Source organism: Ictidomys tridecemlineatus, chromosome 5 (genome assembly GCF_052094955.1).
Source record: "Ictidomys tridecemlineatus isolate mIctTri1 chromosome 5, mIctTri1.hap1, whole genome shotgun sequence".
NCBI lineage: Eukaryota > Metazoa > Chordata > Mammalia > Rodentia > Sciuridae > Ictidomys > Ictidomys tridecemlineatus.
The window spans coordinates 12,582,146-12,606,829 of NC_135481.1; the positions used below are offsets into that span (position 1 = coordinate 12,582,146).

The 24,684-nt window shown below is 43.6% G+C and overlaps 1 protein-coding gene across 1 annotated transcript in view; it reads right to left on the reverse strand.

Moving 5' to 3' along the window:
• Positions 1–24,684, reverse strand: part of Thsd4 (thrombospondin type 1 domain containing 4) — a 582,503-nt gene that overhangs the window by 292,769 nt on the left and 265,050 nt on the right. The window contains exon 7 of the mRNA XM_040274354.2: positions 21,691–21,827. Within this exon, the coding sequence (XP_040130288.1) occupies positions 21,691–21,827 (137 nt within the window). The remainder of the gene's footprint in view (positions 1–21,690; positions 21,828–24,684) is intronic.

Consider the following 24,684-nt stretch of genomic DNA (forward strand, 5'->3'; position numbering starts at 1 on the left):
TGAGCGTCAGATCAGGAGAGATGGTTCCAGAGAGGTGGGCAGAGGAAGCGGAACTGGGCTACCACGTCTCTCTGAGAAAGCCTTCTTTTACATTACCTTCCTGGCCACTTAGCATGAATTTTAACAGGCTGTGCTTTTCCTGGGACATTTTTTCTTTGAACTCCCAGGCTTCTCTTTACTGCAAGTTGCTATAATATGAACCAGATTTTTTTTTCTCCCTCTTGTTTGCTTAAAAGGCGTTAACTATAAATTAGAGTATCTTAAGAGTGAGGTGTCACACGCGGGGCCTCAGGCTCCTCGGGCCCAGAGCCCCTTGGCTGGGAGAGGGGCCAGGCCGCCTCTGTCTTTGGCAGCCAGACTCCAAGACCTGGGCCAGGGATGAACCCACCCTCCCTTTCAAAGCTCTCCAGTTACATCAATGTACAGAAACTGCCTTGTTTGCCTTGAACATTAAGTTTTATTCCCCCTTTTTTTTCTTTCTTAGAGAAGCAAGAGAAGGAAGAGTTTGAAGGGTTTTAAACGTACGTTTCTTCTGAGTTATTTTCCACAAGATTCTTTCATTCTGATGAGTGTTCTCCCAAGGAGGACGCCAGGGTTCATTTGCAATGCGGCCATGCACGGAAGAGCTGCCTGGAGTCCCTCCTCTGGGGGGCTGCCAGTGGGCAGCTGACACAAGACGGCAATGACCATACAGTTTTTTAATTTACCTATTCATTAGATTCTCATCAGTGAATCTTTACAACCACACATACCCACTTCCCTCAGAGTTTGAGTATCATGCCCCAGAGTCAGCAACAGACAGACATTTCTCATTTTAGTGGAGTTCAGCTTTGTTTTTTATGACACCCAAGTTCAAAGCTGTTACTCAATGTCAAAATTTAGGAAACAGTCATGTACCAACTGTTCAGTGGGTATGAGTGAAAAGATAGAGCAAGCCCTCTGATACCCTTCCTCCCTCCTTCCCTCCCTTTCTCTCTCTCTCTCTCTCTCTCTTTTTTGGTTTGGTACCAGAGATTGAACCCAGTGGTGCTTTCCAACTGAGCCACATCCCCAGCCCTTCCTATTTTTTATTTTGAGACAGGGTCTCCCTAAGTTATTTAGGGCCTCACTAAGTTGCTGAGACTGGTTTTAAACTTGTGATCCTCCTGCCTTAGCCTCCCAAGTGGCTGGGATTACAGGCGTGCACCACCACACCCAGCTCTGGTATCTTGTCTTACAAGGACACTAATACCATCACAGGGGTCCCACCTTTGAGGCCTCACCTAAAAGTCATTAACCTTCTAAAGGCCTCTCCTCCAAATACCACCGCATCAGGGTTCAGGCCTTAATACAGGAAGGATAAACCCCTTTGAGGGCTGGGAGGGGAGGGGAGACTGGAGGGCAGGGGCGAAAGAGTCAAGGGTGAGCTCTTTGCCTTCAGCACATGCAGGCTCCCACCCAGCCCAGGTAGAAACACCAGGGGTAGAATTAGAAACCTTCAGAACTTTGGGATTCCAAAGCCAAAGGGATTATGTCTGCCTTCCACGAAAGTGGGAGTAGGGGGACCACCCCCCAGAGTGTCCCCAGCAACACACGCCAGCTGTAGGAGGAAAGAAAAGTGTGTGGTGAGTTTGGCAGAGAGCTGAGACAATGGCACAGAGGCCATCGAGGGGCTGCAGGGGGTGTGGAGGCCTGAGGTGGACAGTCCAGCACTGGAAGCACAAGGGCAATGCTGGGGCCCATGGGCATCAGCTGCACTCTCAAGGCCCAAGATGGACCTGACCTGTGAGGAAGGGCATGAGATAGGCCTGGAGCTCATCAGCCCCCGACTATGCTCTGAAACAGACCAAGAGCCCCAGGTCTGGAGCAGCTGCAGAGACGTGAGAGGGGCGAGCTCAAAGATCAGGCCGAATGTACTGGTCACCTGGCCAGCAAGAACCAGCAGAGAAGGACAGGGACCAAGTCCCTTCCCCCAGGACCATGGCACTGGGCAAACTCCTTCCTGCTCCACCCCAGCTTGATCCAGGAGAACAGATGAGAACAGAAAAGAGAAGGAATCCTTGAGAAGTAGGAAGGGACTCAGAGCATGAGACCCCCCAGCCTGTCTAGAAGATGAAGTGCCACCTCTGCCCCAGCCCCACACCTCTGTCATTCCTACCGTGTGGAAATGGGGCTCAGTTATGCACAAAGTGGAATCTCAAAGTGATATCTCACAGTCTCCAGTTGATGGCTAATCTATACTTCTTATACTATGTTGGGTGCTCTAAGAATTATTAAATTTCATTTTACACATGAGAAAACGTGCTCAGAGAATAGCAGGAGCTTGTTTGTGGCCACACAACTTTTAAGTGATTGACACTGGACATGCCCTTGATCTTCTGAAAGCTCAATGTGCTTTCTGTTTATACCCTGTTCTATTTCCCCAGCTCTCCCTGAACAGGCATAGCTCTCCCAGGTAGAAATGAAGGTAAGAAAGAACTCTCCGGGGGGCTCATTATCATAGCGTGTGCCAGCAGAGAGAGCCTCCACTTTTCTCCAGGCATAGCAGTGCTGACCAGCTTGTGGAACACGTGAGGCTACAAGGACATGTAACTTCCACACCCACTAACTACAACCACAACAGGCCACCATCGTGAGTTCTCAAACACACGTTGCTAGATTGATGTATTTGTCCAACATCAACATAAAAACCCTCCTTACTTTGTTCCTTCCCTTGATTCCATCCAGATTTGCAAATCACAGTCCTTAGGACCACCTGTGTCCATGCTGGATGACTGTCCTGGGCCAGAGCCCCCATCCACATCTCTGCACCATCACATCGTTTTGATATGGAGAGTTGGTTTTTTTCCTACTTTTAACCCCAAATATTTTTTTCCACCTAAGTGTCTACAAATATTATGAATCAGAGGCAAAATCTACCCAAAGAACTAGGCAGACTTCAGTCAGTTAATCCTACAGACACAAATTGGTGTGAAAATGACCTGCTTTTCATTTTCTAGTACTTTAGGTATTTTGGGTGCAAACCAATTTGCTCCCAATTAAGTCTTTATTTCTACAATGCTATTTTAACTTGAACTTAGGTTTTACTGTGTATCTTTACTTTTAATTTTGTCCCTGATACTTTTTACAACTCGTTATAGTTATTATGTATAGTTGCTATGTAATGGGGACAATTAACATCAGGGACCCCTGAGACTTTCATGTCAGATTTGATGACAATACTAAGAATAACTGATGTTGTTCTAATACTTACAAGTACATCAGGTACTGTGCTAGGTGGTTCACAGAACTGTCATTCAATCTTCATTTTTCTGAGACACAGAGAGGTTAATTAACTGACCAAGGCCAACATTCATAGGTGATTGAATTGAAACTGGAACCCAGATCTCTCTGACTGCAAACCCCATGTTTCCATTACAATATTGTACTACAGTATAGATATATTGTCCAATATATATATACTGTCAGTCAGCAGAACAACCATTCTATATGAGTGATGTTGAATAATATGTTCATATTTGTTAGAGTAATTTCAAAGCAAGTCCCCTTATTACTAATTCAATGCACAAGGCTTTTCCCATCTAAATAGCAAAGTCTTGATGTGGTCACTGAGCCTCCTCTGTGATGACCATCTCCGGGTATGTGGCCAGCAGGAACAGGCTTCCCTGGGCACTACAGGGGTGCGGAGGCTGCCTGCAGACCAGGCAGGCAGGCTCAGGTAAGGCCAGCCAGCCTGTTCCCTGGTTCGCCTGTGCTGGTCCCTGCAATGGAGAATGAACAGAAGGCAAGGGGATTTCTATGTAATCTTTGAATGTGTTTACAACCAGTCCCCAGTTTTCACCACCTCTCTTCTGACCAATCCATTCACCCAGCCACGCCTGAAAGCCACTGATGCTTAACTTTTCACCACCTTGACTCAAGAATTTGTCAGTTTCTAGCAAGTGGTTAATAGAAGAGGAGGGTGGATTCCAGGTCAATGTGTGAGTGCCATCTAGTGGTGAATGGTGTAACTTCAGGCCACTGTGGGCACAATGTGTTCCTGCGAATGCATGCAGACAAAGCATTAGGATCATCCTGAGGTGAGGGTATCTAACAAGAGAGGCAACAATGGTGTTTGGTTTTGGAGCCTTTGTTATGTAAAGCTGTAAACAAAACAAGTTAGCTAAACTAATTTCTATCACTTCACGATCAATCACTTGCACTGAAATCATCGAAAGCCACAGAATGTTACAAAAGTTAGACTTGGGGTAAGATTAGGATCTCTCCCAAATTGTCTTTTACCATCAAAAAACACCCTAATTTTGTCTTCGAAAAATGGCATCTCTCCGGACTGTAGTCTTCTCGACATTATCTTCTCCATATTCTGAGTGAGGCTGACATGGACCACACTATGGAAGCCATCCTTCATAAGGTCCATTTTAGGATAACATAAACTTCCAAACAACTTTCAGCGGCTGCTGTTTTGTTTCAAGCCAGCAAGTGGATGAATAAAGAATAAATCATCTTGATACGCTTTGGAGGTGACAATGCCTAAGTGCATTGTCCAGTCTTCCTATTTCCTAACGATGTTTGTGTGGGCAATGTCCCCACAGAACTATCTAGATAATGAAGTCATCTAGTTGCCTCTGCTGTTGTTCATCTGAAGACAAGCACCTTGCACCCTTAGCCCTTCTTCCTACTTGGATAACGGGCTTGATGGAGAAAGAGCAGGCAGCTGATGCTCATGAGATCAGGTTGCCACATAGTACAGGTGGTAGATAAAGACACCAGAGGGGCCTGGGCCCTTGATGATGAAGATGCAAGGGCATCTTCATTAGCCCAGGGCCTCTTCAACTGAAGCTATTTCCCTGTGAAAGACAAACTCACTGATTAAACCTGATTTGGGGTTTCTGTTGCAATCAGGACAGTTATACCCTCATTGGAACAACACGGTTTTGGTCAATTCTTTTCCTTATTTTTTTTTTTCCTTTATGGTACCAGGGATTGAAACCAGAGGTGCTCTGCTCTACCACTAAACTACATCCCCAGCCCTTTTAACTTTTTACTTTGAGACAGGGTCTCACTAAGTTGCTGAGGCTGGCCTTGAACTTGTGCGCCTTCTGCTTCAGCCTCCCAAGTCAATGGAATTACAGGTGTGGACCACTGCACCCAGCTTATTTTCTTATTCAACGAATTTTAGAGCATGAGCCTATAATGATGTGCCAGGAACTGTCCAGATACTAAAAGACACTCTAATCTTGAGTACCTGTGGTCTGGTGGGATTAGTTCCAGGGCAGTGTGAGCTCTTCTAAAGGAAGGAGGTGGTCAGACAAGTCACTCCCAAGGTGATTCTTAGCGGAACATTCAGGTAAAGAAGGGGAACAGGGCGACAGCAGACACGATTGTGCTTTCCCTTCCTCTGTGCTGATGGAGTCTTAGTTTTCATTCTATGTCCTTCTGTCCCTGACCCCCCTCCTGACTTCATTAAGTCCCTCTGCTGGTGAATGGTGTAGAGATGGCTCTGAGAATATGATGGCAGGCACATTCTGCTTTGAGGGGTTCCAGAAAATCTTTCTGTGTTCAGAAGAGAATGCTCCAGAAAGAATGGGCTCCTCCTTCTGATGAACCTCATGTCTTCACAAAGTTCCCAGACCTGCAGCTGACACCCTGAAAACTGACAGAGTGAGTCTGAGTAGCCCAACCAAGGCCACCAGGGTGGAAAGATGAAGGGAAACAAGACCTCCACAGATGCTTGCACTGTTATATGAGTTCATGGATCCTCCTCACCTTGAAGCCTGAGGACTGGATTTTCTGTTACCTGAAGCCATACATGTCCTGCCATGAAGGCATTCCAGGCTGAAGAAGGAGCACATACTGAAGAGCTGAGAGGTGTGTCAGAAAATGGCATTTTTTCCTGTATGTTTCGTTGGTGCATTACAGTTGTACATATGGTGAGATTCGTTGTTACATTTTCCATGCATGCAACGTAACAGTATACTTTGGCCCATATCCTTCTCCAGGATTTCCCCTTTCCCTTTCCTGTTGGTCCCTTTCCTCTACTCTACGGGTCTTCATTTGATTTTCATGAGATCCCCCCCTTCACTTTCTTTTTCTTTTTTCCTCTCTAGCTTCCACACATGAAGGAAAACATACAACCTGTGGAGAAGATGACATGTTTTAAGAACTAAAGGCAACAGTCAGGCCCAGTGGTGCATGTCTGTAACCCCCACGACCAGGGCAGGAGGATCACAAGTTCAAGGTCAGCCTTGGCAACTCAGCAAGACCCTGTCTCCATATAAAAAGGACTGGAGATGTAGCTCAGTAGAGGAGTATGTCTGGGTCCAATCCCCAGCAATGCCAAAAAACAAAAACAAAACAAAACAAACAAAATTCTAAAGGAATTATGGACCAATCAATGAGGTGAAAGAGTAAAAGAGTCGAGGGACAAAATGCCCTGGCAAAATAACATGGCCACCTGAAGACCACGGGGGAATTATTGGCAGTGTCCTGGTAGGGTAGAGACACACTAAGATCCATAATTTAGAAGATGATATTCACAATTTTGTGTGAGAAAAGGCAACACTGGAGACAGGAAGACCATTAAAGGTTTGCTTTACTCATCTACACAAGTAAGATGAAGACTTGAAGTCAGAAAGTGATGGTGGGAAGACAGACAAAGAGCATAATACCGAAAACTGCCAAGGAGCTAGTTTCCCTGGGGTCACATCACCACTGGTGTGGTGGGGTAAGGAAAGAGGAGTTGAGGCTGGCATTCACATCCGTCCTGGCTGACTAACTGGACATCGTTTATGAAGACAGGAGAAACCTTCTATGCTGGTAAGGATATTTTCCTTTGGGGGAATTGAGGGAAATAAGGGTAAATTCTGTTTTAACTCTCCAGGGGTCTACCCTGTTGCATGCAGTTGCTCAGGAGGGTAAAGGACATATCCCCGTCGAGCTTAACAAATACGCTCCATACTTTGACGTGCATGGAAAACACGATACCATAAGAAACCCATGCACTTCCATGATGGCATCTGAGTTATACAACCTTGAAGAGACCTTTCTGAGACTTAACAGAATTATCACTTCTTTCTAGTGGCCTAAACAATGATCTTGACCAAGGCTTTGAGTTTCAGACTTGTGTATCCTATTTGCTACCACCATTTGGAAATGACTTAGGAGGGCCATTTGGAGACATCGAGAACCTCTTGCTAATCAGATTGATGTGGGGTGAGGACAAGGTCTCTGGGGAAGCCTCTGTAGGTGTGACACATCTGTACTAGGGCTTGTAAGGTCGGGGGTATTCAGTAACACCTGGTGAAGAATGAACAAATTGTGTGGGGCTGGTCACTCCAAATGAACAGTGCTGCTTCCCATGGTAATCTCGGGGCTTGCTGAATAGCAGGTTGGTTGGTTGACCATCTGAGTTTGTTAATCATCTGAGTAAGGACTATGTGTTGACTCACTGTGTTAGACACTGGAGGATCAAAAATGAGTAAGACAAGATTAGTCTCTGGTTCAAGGTCAGTTCTGAGCATCCCTGGATAGGCAGATGTATGGATCAAAAAGGACAATAAACAATTACAGGTGTTTCCATGAAGCTCTGTTTGAGATACAGCAGGCAGAGGCAGCTGCCCTCTCTGGAGCCCAAGAGTAAAGGCATTTGGGAGAAATGACACCCAAGCTGAGACTTGCCAGGTGAGCAGCTCTTTGGCAAGTGTCTGGGGAGGAAGAGGCATTCTGGGTAGAAGCAGGGGCAGAACCTAGCAGCATGGAACAGAGGTGTGGTCTGATCAGAGAGTTGTGCCTGGTGTGGTCTGGCTGCACTGTGACCCGGGAGGCAAGGGCTAGGTCACCGAGCATACTAAATGTCATGCTAAGGACCTTGGGCTTTCACCTGCAGACAGCAGGGGGAGGCACAGAAGACACAAAAGCAGGGAAGTTGTTTACCCTGATTTAAATTTGAGAATCCCTCTGGCAGCAAAGTGAAAGCTCAACTGAAAAGGGTAAGAAAAGGGTAGAAAGACCAGTTAGGAGCCCACTGCAAAGGGCAGAGAGCCAGAATGAAGAGCAGGGATGAAGCAATGGCTCCAAGAGAGCCAGGAAGGGGCAGGACTTCCAGGAGGTAAATGGAGACAACTTGGTCACCATGGATACAGGGAGGAGAGGGAAGGAGGCATCTAGCTGATCCTGCTTGGGGCACTAGTGGAATGGAGGCACCATTTGCCCAAATCGGAAGCCCAAGCAGGAGGGCAATAGGAAGGAAATATAATGAACGGGATTGGACTATGGTGGCCTGCGGAGCTGCGAGCCATGTAGACCCCAGGGAGTGAGTGTGTGTCTGGAGCTCAGGAGATAGGCGGGGCTGCAGAGGACTGATTCTCTTGGTACATTTCTGTCTTCTGACCAAAGATTAAGTTGATATGTGACTGAGCAAAACTAGTAATGTCACCTGTGGCCATAGAAGAGATGACATCCCTCGGGAACATATGAATTAATTCAGAGTTTCAGATGTTCCATTGAATTCTTCAGAATTTCTGAAGTGCCATAACGTGGATGGGAAGTGACCCAGTAGTGATCTTGTCCTACCTGCACTCAGTGTACCAACGCTTCTCTGGCATCAGTTTATCCAGCTCGTCAGTTTGTCTACCCTTATCTGAATCCCTGTCCCCATCCCACTGTTCATCACCCATCTTCTGGGAATTCACATCATTTTAAATAGGGAAGGCACTATCAGGAATGGAAGAGGCCATCTCATGCTAGGAATCTGATTTCTTAGGAATTTTTTCTGTTATCTCAAAAAATACTACCTTGGCCCTGAGTAATCAGGACAGGCAGTGCCTGTTCTTCAACAAAAGGGGTGTATGGCAGTCCTTATGTCAAGGACTTGTCCAAGGACCTTTCTTCTAAACAATAAAATAAAATAAAATAGAAGCCTTTGAAGAGCATCTGTTATGTGCCTTTGCTTCAGTCTTGAAATTACATTTTCCCATTGTGCTTCAATTCCATACAGAGCTTCACAATGTAAGCAGGGGATGCCCCAGAGGGAATTGGCTAGGATACAGGTTTGAACATGAACCTTTTAAACTTTTCCAAAAGAATAGAAATACAGACACTATTTATTTTTAAGAAGTGGTCCAGGATGACACTGTTCTGTAAATGCCCAGCAGGGGGACTTGAAAGTGACAAGACACAGGAGGGTTTTTTTTTTTTTTTTTTTTTTTTTTGCCTCTGAACTTAACATGCATTTTCAAAGGACTGTTTTAATGTTTCCTCTTTGTAAAATTCAACATTCTCTCTCCTTGTCCCATATTCAGAAGTACACTGTGGATGATGAGCAACATCAGGGGAATTGCTCTCCTATATACAGGGATCTGTTTTTCTCTTAATTGTAGGGTTGAACCTCAATTGACTGGAGCCTAGTTGGGTAGAAAGACCTTCCAAGAGAGGGGACAGCTTTGCCCTCTGGTTACAAGGTTTATGAGCACCCAGAGCACCTCAGGGAGGACAGGAAGGGGGAAAGGCAGCATAAGACAGGTGTCAGAGCCCAATCTAATCTCCCTAAAAAGAAATGCTATGAATGCAATAAGGAAAATGGACGATCTTTCACTTTTTCACTTTTTCCCACTCCAACTTTGTCTTTTGAAAGATTTCAAACCCAAGGAAACAGTTGCAAGAACAGTTCACCTAGATTCAATTAACGGTTTGTCTCCTGTGCTTCTCTGCTCTCCCTCTGTCTATATTTCTCCACATTCATCAATTCTATCAATACTTTTTTTTCCTGCAGCACAAGGGGATTGAATCCAGGGCCTCACACATGCTAGGCAAATGCTCTACCACTGAGCTACATCCCTAGCCCTTCTTATTTTTTTATGTTATCCAGGCTGGCCTCAAACTTGGTGATCCTCCTGCCTCAGCCTCTCAAGTTGCTTGGATGACAGGCATGTGCCACCAAGCCTGGTTTTCTTTCATTTCTTAAGCATTTAAGCTCAGTGGTCTGTTCTCTGAGGGGTTCATTGTTTCTCAGGGAGGCCTAACATGTGAACCATGCAATAGGAATGAGAGGAGCTTTGGGGACTGGGAACAGAGAAAAAGCAGCAATGATTGATGCCTGCCAGGGACGTGTCACTGATAGGTAACCTGTGTGGAAGATAAAGGCAGAAAAGGGTTTCTGAGCAGAGGGAACAGCCCATGTGAAGGCAAGAAGGAACTAAAGAGGATCATGCCGGAAGTTTGTTTGTGCTGTTCTTAATCTTCTGCTTTTATCTTCTGCCTTTAGATGGCATCGGGGTTCGCAGTCATTGCTAAGCTGTGCCCCATATCATGCTCAAGATCTTTACTTGCATCATCTCATTTAATCCTCACGAACTCGTGGGGCCAGTACTGCTATCCCTCTCACTTTACAAAGGTGGGAAAAAAATGGCTCAGTAAAGTCAAGAACCTTAATGAAGGAGACCCATCTTGAGCAGCAGAGGGAATGATCCACAAAGGCCGGTCTATCTTCTTAAAGCTCTACAGGTGAAATGCGCTCCCCGGGACACCCTAGGCAAAGCCTCCTTCCACCCCTCTCTCCCTTGCCCTATAACCCAGGTCAGGGGGCTAATGTGGCCTTTCCCACTTCAGGGTTTTTTTTCCAGGCCATGATTTTCTTCATCTGAGCCTCTGGTAATCCACATTTCCTATTCATCTCATGACACAGATCCTGTTGCTTATTAATCCCAGAATCCAGTCACAATATTCTGGATAACTTCATATCTAGTCACTGTCTGTCCTTGCTACCCTAGATATCAAGATGCACACAGATGAATCCAGATGCATCCCCTCACCATCACCAGCAAGACCACTTAGTATTCACGATGGACATCACACTGAGCCCAGATCTTTACACATGAAACAGTATCTCATTTAATTCTGTCAGAATTTTATACAGTGGTCTCAGCATCTTTAATTTACAGATTGGGTCTCAGAAATATATGACCTGCTCAAGGTAACCTGTCAAGTGAATTTACAACCTGGTTTTGGAAGAGCCAAAGGAGGTTTGGTCTAAAAAAAACATGAACAAAAAAATAAAACTGATTAAAGACTGGATAGCAGTTGATTTTGTGTCTGTACACACCTGCCCTCAGGTGTCATTTATAGCTCTTGGCAATGTCAACAAGGAAAAATCATCCATTTAGTTCAAATTTCCCCCACTTTTTGCCCCTCAGTGCTCTACTTCTGTTTAGTTTATTTAGGCCAGGGTATTTCCAGCCCTGATTTAAACAGTGATTCGTGCTAATTTTCCTTAGGAGATGCTTTTAAAATGCTGTAATTTCAGCACTGAACACTAGATGGCACAATCAACCAGTCTTACAAAACCTTCCTGACCCATCCTTTCTCCATAAAGCATCAGGGGAAAAGCCTTCGACAACTGTCTGGTCTCACAGTGACTTGATACTTACTACATATATAATCTCTAAAGGCTGAAACACAGCACTAGCACACAGACTTTCCCCTCAAAATAGTGGGTGATCCCTGGCCTCACTCTGAAAAGACCAAATGTCCATGGGGGAAGAAAGAAAAGAAAAAGCTCATTTTTTTTTCTAAGAGCACATCAAGGATCACTGAAACTCCAGGTACTGCACTTTAATTACATCCTACATTTGAAACCTCCCATTGTATATGAGAGGGATTTAAATTAGGCTTCTAGAAACTGGAAGCCCAAAGGATAAAAAGATTCTTCATCCCTAAAAAGCTTATCACAGCTTCACAAAGGAGACAAACACACATTCAGGTTTTGTCAAGTACGATTTTGAGAAAACACTAGTATTTGGAAATCAAATATTTGACTCTGCGACATCTCCAGAACTTTTAAGTGACAATCATAGCCATTACTGACCTTCCTTCCTTTTTGTGGAGTCAGGAGGGAAGAACTAGGCCTTTCTCCTGGTACCCTCTCAAGGTTTTGTTAGGAGACCAGGTCCACCACATCCTTAGGCATTACAATTACTAGCATCTTCCTTGAAATCATGAGAAAAGTAGGTAGGAAAATAGCAAATTTCAAATCATCAGGCGATGGGTTGATAAATAAAAATTTGATATGATCCATATAAGATAAAACAGAATTCATGGAAGATATTATTTACTGAATGACAGAAAATTACAAAAAGAGCTATGCTGCCCACAGTAATTTTTTCCTCTCTCAAATATAGTTTGTTCTAAAAGCAAACAGCCTCTTGAATACTCATTCTGTGTTTTTCAATAAACTTCTAATTACTTTTTCTTTCTTATGCTTTCCCCCTAGGACCTTTATCTGACCTTTCATGGCTTTGTCACCTGGAATACTGTCCATGATTGTATTTCTGCCATTCTGACCCTGCGAGTCACAGAAGATTCATTTTTCAATCAAGTTAAAAACATAATGTAAATCTGAAGTCTTTCAAAGGCTCCTAAGCACAGGTGGTTTTTCCAAGTGATAAATGAAGGTTTCTATCTAAAGGTATTAGCCCTAAGCAAAGAACAGACCTGTCATAACTAAATGTCAGTGTTTTCTTTCTCTTTCAAAATGTCTGTTCCAGTATGTGTGTATGAGCAGACATATAAACCAATAGACCAATGGGATAAAACAGAAAGCCCAAATCTAATAATTCCATACAGTAGTTAAGAGGGAGCCTCGAAATAATGGGGCACTAATCAATTATGGTACAGGCAGTCCTAGGCAGCCATCTGAAAAATACTAAAATTGAGTCCACACCTTGCAAGAAACACTAGGATAAATTCTAAATGGATTAATGTAAAATGTTAAAAAAAAAGTATCAGGTGAAGAGGCCCACACCTGTAATCCCAGCGACTCCGGGGGTTGAGGCAGGAGGATCACAAGTTTGAAGCTGGTCTGGGCAACTTAGTGAGACCCTGTCTTAAAATTAAAAATAAAACTGGGGTTGTAGGAGCTGGGGTTATAGCTCAATAGTACAGCACTTGCTGAGCAGGTGTGAGGCACTGGATTTGATCCTCAGTACCACATAAAAAAATAAATAAATAAATAATAAAAAAAGGTCTAAAAAAAACTGGGGTTGTAGCTCAGTGGTAGAGCACCCCTGAGTTCAATTCCCAGATTCCAAGAAAAAAAAATATATAAACACATAGAACCATAAATTTCTGAAAGAAAACACAGGGGAATGTTGCTGCTGTTGTTGTTTTTAACGATTTCACAGTGTAGAAAGTCTTTCTAAAGCACACAAATCCAGAATCAAAGGACAGAAAATTGCTCAGTTTGCCATTTAAAAACTGTTAAACTTCAGCACAGCAAAATAGTAAACCAAACCTCAGGAGCTCAGGGCTAAGGCTTCCATGTACCCAAAACCCCCAAACAAACACTTCCCCACGAAAAATATATCATAAATAACCTCTTTAATATATGAAAAAGTCCTGCTAGTTAAGGAAAAGATCAACAACTGAAGAAAAAAATGTGGGAAGATTATAAGAAGGCAGATCATACAAAAGGAATGTAAATGGTTCCTGGTCAGGAGGGCAGGGGGACTGGGGTGGCAGTTGAGGAGCCTCAGGCACACCTTCCGGGGGACCTTGAGAACTGAGCAGATGCCTCCTGAGGTTTTGTACCCAAGGCTCCTCAATCACCTGATCCTAGTCCAGGCCCCAGTGGTTCTTAAATATCATTCAAAATAAGATAAAGACAACTGAGAACTACATAAGACATGATTTTCCACCTATCAGATGGGCAAAGATCCAAAAGCTGGATAACAAACCAGCCCCACTCATTGCCGGTGAGAGTCTGAGTGGTTCCAACTGTTCTGCAGACCAATATGCCACCTGCCTGCCAGCTATTAAATTCACAGACTCTGGACTCCCCTCTAGGAATTTATCCATCAGATACTTGCAAACATGTACAGAAACCCACATACAAATAGATTTACTGCCACACCGATGGTAATGGTATGGCATACATGTGCATCACAGCTAAATTATAATTAATTCATACAGGACAATACCACGCAAGTGTATATAATGAAGGATGCTTCTCTTTAGATTGAAACAAAAGATCTCCTAGGTACATTAAGAAAGAAAAGCAAGGTACATTGCAGTATATGAGATACGCTGCCATATGTGTCGATAAGAAAAGTAATAGAACATGAATAATTGACTTGTAGACACATAAAAAGATCTGTATTAATAAAGAAAGCATCAAAGAGTAGCAATTTCCTGTTGGAACATGAGGAAACCTGGCAGATGATGGGCAAGGGTCATACTTTTGATTTTAGAGTCATGTAAATATCTTATCTATTAAAAATACAAAATATGTGATGGTACATGCTTGCGATCCCAGCTACTTGGAAGCCTGAGGCAGGAGGATCCACAAGATGAGGAGCAATCTGAGCAACTTACCAAGACCCGGTCTCTAAATAAACAATAAAAAGGGGTCAAGATGTACCTCAGTGGAAGAGGGCCCCTGTCTTAAATCCCTAGTACTGCTAAATAAGTACATGGAATAAAGTTTAAAAATTGTCCCATGTGTTTCCACTCTAATACCCATGCCTACCTAGAAGCAGCACACCTCAGACTGTCCTTAAAATGCCTTCCTATCATGTTAGTTGCTGCTCATTATAAGGTTTGACCTGACTTTTGGCAGGAATTTACAGGAGCTGCCCAAACTTGGTGCTAGGATGATAGATGCTCCCTTCACATCTTCACCCAGACTTCCCGGCTCTACCTGAGTCATCATTAGGCTTGAGCAGACTATGTCAGTCATAATAAGTGTAATGATGATAAAGGCTGACCCTACATTGAAATTACCAATAAATAATGAGCCGATTGAGCAAGAATGCACAGGAACCAAAAGGGAACTGCAGCTTGCTTTGACCCTTGAGTCTGAATAGAAACTGCACAGCTTTCCACATGCAGCACAGGTTTCTGCACTCCTAAAACTTTCCTTCATACCTCCGGGAATGGTATCTGTAGAGCTGACCTGGTATGTGGGCATTGCATAGCCCCTCGATGCCTGTACTGTGATGGATGGTTCTCTGACGGTACTGGCCTGTGCTTGGTTGAGGGGCAGAGGTGAGGTAGGGGTGGACTATTTGACCCAGAAGAGTCTCCTCTGCTGAAAATTCCCTCATTTCTCCCTTATAAGTGCCAGTCACCACCCCTGATGAAAGGATTTAGGGAAAGGGCCCTTGAACCTCTCTGTCATTATGATCCAGAAAGGACCAAAAGGAGGGCCAGGACAGAAGCTCTGTGTATCCTGTCCCAATTTGATGGATGCAGCCTCTCTTTTAACCGTTTTAATATTGGAGATCCTGGCTGATCCCAAAGCCCATTCTCAACTCATTATATCATCCCTTCTCCAGGGGAGGCTTTCTGGGCTTGGATAATGATCTAATGGAGCCTTTCCATGGCTAAAGCCAGCATGTGTTCAGGAAGATGTGTGGGCTCTCGGGAAGAACCGAGAAGGGCACCGTCAGGAGGAGAGCAAACCAACCCAGGAGAGCAGGGAGCAAGCACACATGTCACCTCCTCGTCTGTCAGGCCCTGAGCACCTCAGTGTGCTGGGTCCTAGGTTAGAAGCCTCACTATTTTTTCCCCAACCCCTCAGGTCCATAGTGCCACCACTTGTCACCTGGACCCAGCCCTCCTCAGAGGGATTCCTCTAATGCTCCGTTTAACATGTGCTTCCTACCATCATCTGCTATTGAAGAATACAGATGCATACTGCTGGTCAAAATGTGTCATTCTTTTTGCTTATAAACCAACTTTTTGCTACTTTCCCTCCACCATATATTAAGCTCAATGTCCAAGTGGCAGGAACCATGTGAATCTTTTCTACTATTTTGGTGCTGGTGTCTGGCCCAGTGTACATCAAGCAGCTGTTTGTTAAATTAATAAATATGTGTAGTAGTTAAGTGTTTACTAATTACTTAAATATGTATTAATCAAGAAATCTAAATAATTTTTTATGTTAGGTAGTTGTTACAATGGTTGAAAATGAAAAAAAATAGGTAATAGGAAAAAATAGGTTATATGATTTAAAAAAAAGTCTGGTTCTGGGGATTAAACCCAGGAAAATTTCTTTTTGTATATTTATTTCTTAGTTATAGGTGGACACATTTTATATTTATGTGGTGCTGAGGATTGAACCCAGTGTCTCACGCATGCCCGGTGAGCACTCTACCTCTGAGACATAACCCTAGCCCCTAAACCCAGGGAAATTTAACCACTGAGCCATGTCCCTAGTCCTTTCTTAATTTTTTTATTTTGAGACAGGGTCTCACTAAGTTGCTTAGGGACTCCATAAGTTGCTGAGGCTGGCTTTAAACTCACAATCCTCCTTCCTCAGCCTCCAGAGCTGCTGGGATTACAGGCGTGTGCCACCACACCTCCATTTCATCAGGTTTAAGTTCAGTTTCAATTTAAGATTTGAAGAGGTCCTGAGAGTATGGACTGTGAAGGTTTTAGTGCTTGGTTATTCTTACTCTTGATTATTTTCAGGAAAGGAGGTTTCACAACCAGTTTCTAACTAATACCTTTGTTCATTCATTCATTGTATTTAAAATATATTTATTGAATAATTTTATCTATTAATCACTGGGGAGACAAACACAGTCTCTTTCCTTTGGGTGCTCAGATACATGTCCAAACAACTATAACACACTATGATGAGATTTAATAGTCCTAGATTAGATGGACAGTACTTTTAGAACACAGTTTACTGGGGGCAGAAATAAGAAAAGGAATCCACAAATGGTCACATAAGCTTGGAATTCACGTATATTAAAACTCTCCACCCTATTTCAAGGCTGAATCATGCAACCACTTGGCAAAAGAGGACAGTTTATCCATGCAATTATTCTCTTGGTTTCCTTCAGGTAACAATATAACTGTAAGCAAAGTCCACAAAATAGAGCCAGTAAGCACAAGCAGGGAAAAAGCAATTTAGAGCAAATGGGCAGAGAAATGAGCAAGAGCCACTTGTTTAGTTCAGGAAGGTACAATAATGTTTATAAAGGGGGAAGATGGAAATTTGACACCTGAAAACACACACACACACACACACACACACACACACACACACACACACACATATTATGCCATCCTTTCCTACTCAGGGCAATACAATGGTCCAGAGCTTATCTCTGAACATTTGCAAACAGTTGCCTTGCTTTCATTTATTGAATAGACATGAACCTGTCCGCTGATATGTCCTGATGGAAGCCGAGTGGTGTCCCAGCACATGCTGAGTGTGGGCAGATGGCAGAACTGCAGGAAGGGCCCTACAGGCCAGTGATTGATCACTGACTGTGGGGGTGATGGGAGAAGGGAAGGTCAGTAGCAGGAGGGCTTCATGGAAAGCACAGGGTGAAATGGGGGAGGATGCACTCATACTTTTCTAGGTTTTTCCGCCATTAGCTCAGAAGGGGCTCATGGTGAACAACAGAAAAAACAAGGGAGGGAGACAGGAACTTGAGGAGGTGCCAAGAGCTCTTGCAAACCTTCAAGGCCTTGAGCTCTGGGGACTCGGCCAAGGGGGTTTTCTCTCCTTGTTTTATCTACATTCAATTGCCCATCCCAGGTCTAAAAGAGAAAACTGCACTGGATTCAAGACTACTTTCATCTGGGTGAAATCCAACACACTGAGTCACAAAAATACCTTGATTCATTTCCACATTTATTTTAAGAATTTGTTCAAATGATAGCATTTTGCTAAAGCCAAAAGTACACATGGCACTGGATTCCAGGCTGATGGGAAGCATATGCCTTCCCAAGGAGGCCCACACTGTGGAGGCCCGATCTGGAGGCCCTGCTGGGTCAGGGAGTAACTCATACCTGGGATTTACTAATTGTAAATGTTTTGTAGTAAAGACGTATAGTGTTCACTATAGGAGCCAGGAGACCTGGACTTCATTCCATAGACGATAGGGAGCCACAGATGGAATTTAAGCAAAAGAGAGGCATATCCTGATTTGTTTTTTGGAAAAACAGACATTTGGGAAAGAGGACATGAAGAAAATAAACTCAGAACTGTAGAGAGAACATGGATGTTTTTCCATTACAATATACTACCTTTTCTGTTCTGATGAGGTTCAGCCTACACTAATTGTAAACTACACAGAAGTGCTTAGTAGGTACAACTCTCTTCAACTTCACAATAGACCTCTGTAACTTAGGGATATACAATTCCCACTTAACTGGGCCATTGTCAAGGTAAATGCATGAATGAAATCAGTTGTATATAAAGTGTGCAGCACCATGTCTGGTACATATTAAACTCTCAGAAATGGCTCCTTGCTGGCTTATCTCAGCTCCAGTACCTGTCCCCTTTGTGATTCGGAAGCCACCTATTCTTGGCAAAGCACCTACTCAAGAACTGTTCCTTCATAATCCCATACTTCATTTTTGTTCGTTTGTTTGTTTGTTTTTTAAAGCAGGGCTGGAGATAGGTCTTAGAGTGATCCTGACTCTTTTAGGATCCTTCAAGTTGGGAGGCCTAAGATTTCTGACAGTTGGTCTCCAGAAAGCTAAGGATTTTTTTTTTCTTAGTCCTCGACCCAAAATGACCCTGTTCTTTCAAATGCCTGATATGCCTTCAAGTTAAAGTTTCATCTATTTTTATTGTATTATCAGCAAAAATAATAATACATACATATCAAATAAAATTCAGAAAAAAAGTTTAAAGCTGAGATTAATTGACTGCTTAAGAACAAAAATCATGTTTATTGGTCTAACCGCTATTTCATTCCCATAAATGACATCATGACTGGGCAGGGCTGGAATTGTCTTTGAAGTGCCTCTGAAGACTGGTCATATATAACCATTTGATATCAAGAGGGCTGAGGGGAAGCAGGTGGAATCTCTGCAGCCTCCTATACATTCTCCTGCTTTTGGAAAGCCAGGATAGGAGTGCCAGGGCCCTTCCCCTTCAAGGCCCATCTATATCAGCCAGGGACCTGGAGCCAAAGTTTGGGATCCTTCTGTCTCTGCCAAGGAAGGGTGAATGTCCCAGCATGGAAGGCCTGGAAATGCTTCTTCCATATTCTTCCATGCTCCAACCCCCACAAAGCCAGTCCCAGGACACTTGCTTCCTTCCCACATCCTTCCAGCTCTTGGGTCTAACATTCAGAGGAGCTCCAGGAACTGGGCAATACACCTACACCAGGAGCCAGAACTGAGCTAAACTTGCACTGGGTGGGCATGGGCCCTTTGTTAGCCTTGGTGTGGGACAGGGTGCTGCTCCCCTTCCCAGTCTGTGGGCTTATGAAATATTCTCACTTGATGCTGGCTACCTCTCATTAACTCCTGTTGCTAGCCTAGCTGTTCCCTTCCACTTCACATGGTCTAGGGAGGTTTGTGGGACCATTGCAGAGACAAACACATCCCAGGAGCACTCTCTATAAGTGACAACTTTCTCAGCCACAAGACAGGGAGACAGAGACATCAGATTCAATTCCAGGCTTCCAATCAAATATCCAGAGGACACTTTTCCCTCTGAAAACTGCAAAGTAAACAGAACTTCAGCCTGGGAAGCAATGTACTTGTTATTTAAACTGAAATTCTAGGGAGGAAGGGGTAGTCAGCAGCTCTGCCAACTTCCATAATGGGATTTTAGGCAAATGCTCAGAGAAAAAATATAAAGAAGAATCAAAGTGGTCCTTGTAATATCAGATTCATATTAAGATATCCATATCATATCAGCCTTTGAGCAATTATTATCTGCAAACTGCAATTTTTTTTTATCAGGTAGAAGAAATTTCTACCCATATTCTTCTTGGTGTTTGTTTTTCTTTCATGTCGCCAGTCCAGAAACCCTTACTGCAACAGAGGAAAAAACACTTCTTCCCTCCAAGTCACCATACTGATATGCCTGTCCCTTTGTTAACTATATTTGAATCAAAGGACCCCTCAAAGCTTTGCTACTCAAAGTATGATCCAAGGATCAGCAACATTAGCAGCACATGGGGGATCCTAGGAAAGCAGACTCAGTCCCTTCTTCAGATCTACACCCTCAGAATTCACAATGCCCTGGGCATGCACACTACAGTGTAAAAACACTTCCTCAAAAGATACGGGGAATCTCACAAATCTATGATCTGCTACACACATGCCCCCCTCAGAAAAAAACAAGTACTTTTGCATAGAAAACTCAAGTACCATTAGATATACGTGAGTGTAGACAGTGAGTGCCAAGTTCTGTTATAGGGGTCATCATGATTCTTCACTACAACACGGGAGGTAGGTATCATCCTTCTCAACTTATAGAGGGTAAACAGGGTGCAGAGAGCTTAAGCGGCTTTTGCAAGGTCATGCAGTAAATCAATGGAAGAGACAGGATTTGAATCCAGGCAGCCTGACTCCAGAGGGCAAGTTTCTAGCCATGACACTATCCCTCCTTCCAACAGTGCACCTGCATTCAGGGAATTAAATAATTGATCCAGGACCTGAGAGAAAAGGCTAGATTACTCCAAGGTGCCTCATTTTAGGGTCAGTGGCATTTAGAAGCAGTGAGCATTAGAAGTGAGGATCTCAGAACTCCCTTGGGTTATCATCTGAGGATGCCAAAGCTTAAAGAGAGAAAATGTGTGAAAATCAATGGTTTTCCCAAAGGAGTAGAAAATTGGAGGCCAGGACATGTCTGAGCCTCTAGTGAACTTCCCATCAAGCTTCCTGCCTCCTCGGTGCCACATCCTAATTCTTCCAGGGTTTGGCTCTTCCAAAGGCATTTCCAAGTGACAGTGTCTATTTTTCCTTTCATTCCAAATCTGAGAATATCAGTTCTGTTTCCTTCTATTCCATTTTGTCATTTTGTATCCTATGTAAAACCTTCTTTTAAAAGGTTAGTGTGAGGGGGAGTTTGTGCTTATAAATCACACTTCAAAAACTCTAATAACAAATAGATGCGTGATCTACAATCAAAGTGTAACAGGAACTTTCAGATGTTACAGCCAAAGCGCTCTCTTCCTTTGATGAAAGTCAGTCCTGCTAGCTATTGAGTGTTAATTAAGGTCGAATCTTCGTATGGGCTCCAGAGACATTTGCCAGCTAGGTCTTAGCTCCACTAATGCTTTTATAGATGAAAGCAGGGTAGAAGTCCAGGACCAACGAATGTGGCTCTGGAACCTGGGCCATCCCATCTGAGATGCCTATATTTAACCAAATGGTACCTTCTGTCAATGTTGACTATCCCACAAGGAGTGTCTCCAACCCCAAATGTTTGCAGACTATGGGGCGGGGTGTTTCTGGAACAGACTTCAGAAGCCCAAGGAGGTGAAAAACTCTTCCTGTTTAAAGTACAATTTCTGCTATAAAAGGCATTAAACAACTTTCCTTTGGAAGACTGCCTCATCTGGGAGAGGCAAGATAAAACACGCCATCCCCTTAAAATGCCACCCTTATGAGGCCACCATTTCTGAACTTACCCAGCAGCGTCCTCTCCATAACCTCTACTACAGGGGTAGGGAAGTTGTTCCAGACCCCACCACGCAAGACTGCCCCATCTCTTGTGAGATGTGTGGTGTGAACCTCAATCACTTAAATGCCTGAAATGCCAGAGTGGGTCAAAGACCAAAAGCAGAGAGCTGACAAGCGGCGTCCACCTCAGCCCAGTTCTCCCAGAGCTCATGGTTCCAGGGGCCCCGTGTGGGCTGGGGAGCCATAGCAACTGCTCTGTGAAAACAAGAGATTGGCAGCTATAGAACAAACACCCTAAGAGTCCACCCTGAACACCCTGTCCAGGGGACTTACCTTGCACTGTCCGGACACGCAGATGGCCGTTCCGTTCTGGTCACATGGGGTTCCATCAATGACCTTCTCCGCTTGCCGCACATAGAAGCGGTAGCCCATTGCCTGGCAGTTCAGCTCACACTTGCGATTGCCCTTTACTGCCCCAAACAGGAAAAAAAAAAAAAAATGTCATTGCTGTCGAATCAATCAGCACCTTTTATCACTATGTTTTTTATTGAGATAAAAATCTCAATAAAAATTAACATAAAATTAACCATTAACCAAAGTGTACATTTAAGCACATTTTAGTATATTCACAAATTTGGACAACTAGTACCACTGTCTAATTCCAGAACATTTCCATCACCTCAAAAAGAAACCTCCTGCCTGTTAGCTGCCACTCCAATTCCTCTCTCCCTCCAGATCTTGGCAACCACCAGTCTACTTTCTATCTCTCTGGATTTGTCTATTCTGGACATTTTGCAAGCACATACTTTTTCAAGTTGCAAGGAAGTATTGATACTCTCAGATTTGACGGCTTAGGGAAGGGCTGTATCTTGATCTACTGGCATGGTAGAGATCCAATGCTAAGTGAACATCATAAAAAATCTTCTTCATGTTCTGTTTATAGAACATCGTTCCAAACTTTGTTACTGTCATAATTATATTTTGTATATCCGTAATCATACAACTTTTCTAATATAACCTATGTCGTTATATGATCTTTGTGGTCTTCTTAAAGGCTGCTGTTTCCTGTAAAATTTCATCCACTATGAGATAATTTAAGGGCTTTCTCCATCACCTTAAGTTGCCATTCAAAGTCCTAAACAATGGACAAAACATCTTGCAAGAATTAAACCTCGCCTACTTTTATGGTCTCATTTCCTGCCATTGTTCCTCAGATCCACATTCTACATCCAACTAGCCATTTCCTCTGTCTAGCCATTGCTCAGCTCCTTCTGCCCTTCCCTCACTTGGCTAGCATCCAAATTGACCTTGCTTTAGTGCCCAGGTCACCTCTATGGAACCTGATTCCACCTGTGCACCCACCCATCACAGGTTGATTTGCCTCCTCTATTACAGCATGAACCATGCTGTATTGTCGTACGGTCTGAGGGAGCCCAGGAATGTGTCTTTCTTCATCACCTTTGCATTCTCAGTACCTGGCACAGATCTTTGCACATAGCAAACACTACAGATCACTGAGGAATGAAAGAAGGGATGAATACATGCATGTTTCCCCCAAATTTTTTGTTTTTTTCCTTTTTCTCCCCTCCCTCTGCTAGATGCATTTCCCTTTATCTAAGCCTTTTTCTATACCTTTGTTACTTCACACAGAGCTTGGCACACAGAGGGACTCCATAAATGCTAACTTAATTATTCCATTAAGGAACAATTTAGCTGCTTCCAAAATAAGAAAGAGAAAAAAAGTTTAGGCAAAATATATTTCCATATCCAAAAGAAACAGACAAGCCAAGTACATACTGATTTAAAAAAAAAAAACAAACTGTTTTTGGAGACAAGACTAGTGCTATGCTTAGCCATAGAGAGAATGTTCCAGGGTCGTGCCTTTGTCTAAACATCAGATTACTGGATTGGGCAATACTGACTTTTTCCTACACAACATAATACATCATATTTTCCCTATTGTGGCTGCCTGACTGTTACGGCAATGAACTTCCTCCTATTCCAAAGCCATTGGAAACCACTAACAGGAAAGAACATGGCACCTCCGGGACGGCATGGTTCACGGAAGATTGAATTGTGTGTGTGCACTCCCAGCTCTATCTTAGAAGTTAAGAGACCTGCTTTCCTATCCTGGCTGTCCTAAAGATATAAGATGTGATCTTGGAAAAACAAAAACAAAAACAAACAGAATAAGTGAGGCCATAAGTAACTTAGCAAGAAGGTGCCTCAAAATAAGAAAAAAGGGCTGGAGATGTGTCTCAATGGTTAAGAGTCCCTCCGTTCAATCCCCAGTACACAAAACAAAAAATACTAAGAGGGAAGCAATTTGGGAAATGATCCCAAACCAAATCCTTTTGTAGACTTAGAAAACCTCAGGCTAGGGGCCTGATAGGTGTGAGGCTCTGGGTTCAACCTCCAACACTGCAAAAGGAAATGACAAGTTAGAGGCAAAACTTGCCTGCTACAGCTTGCCTTCTCCTTTCCTCCATCCAGACCTTGTTCCTTCTCTTCCTAGGTCCTCACTCATAAGTGCTGGCTGGGACTAGCCAGGCACATCACATTTCAATAGAAAGAACATGGCACCTCTGGGACGGCATGGTTCATGGAAGATTGAATTGTGTGTGAGCACTCCGAGCTCTATCTTCGAAGTTAAGAGACCTGCTTTCCGATCCTGGCTGTCCTGTGAAAGACAGCCTCGCAGGGGGCAGGAGTTTGGGGTTCTCACTTCTGGCTTCCTCTCAACGGCTTCTATCCTTTGGGATGATATCTGCTACAGCTGCAATTTTATTTCTCAGTATTCACAGCCATAATACAAAAGAACATTCTGGGGGGTCGGGGTGGTGGGGTGGAAAGGCTAAACATGAAATAATCATGTCAAAATCTCCCAAGTGGTTAATGGAAAATAACCCAGAGGAATGGTTCAGACCCAGGCTCCTTCCTCCTGCGGCTCAAACCAATCACTGAGTCTGACCCTTCCCTGTCCTTAGATGGTGTTCTTGCCTTCTCAGATCTGCAACCAGGAGATCCCTGAAACCTGAGCTCATGTGACTCCATGACAAAATGGCCCAGAATCCTTTTGCCTTAAAGAAACACTCACTGTAGTGTTTCTCAGAAGATGACATCAGGATGCCACTAGACCCTGCATATACTCCCCAGCCTTTATGGTTCCACAGTAAAATACAGGCAAGGGCCTCTCTTCATTCCTTTTGTTTCTCCCTCAAACAAAATTACATTTCTGGGGCTGGGTGTAGTTCAGTGGTAGAGCGTGTGTTTAGTGTGTACAAGGACATGGGTTCAACCCCCTGCACCATTAAAAAAAAAAAATAC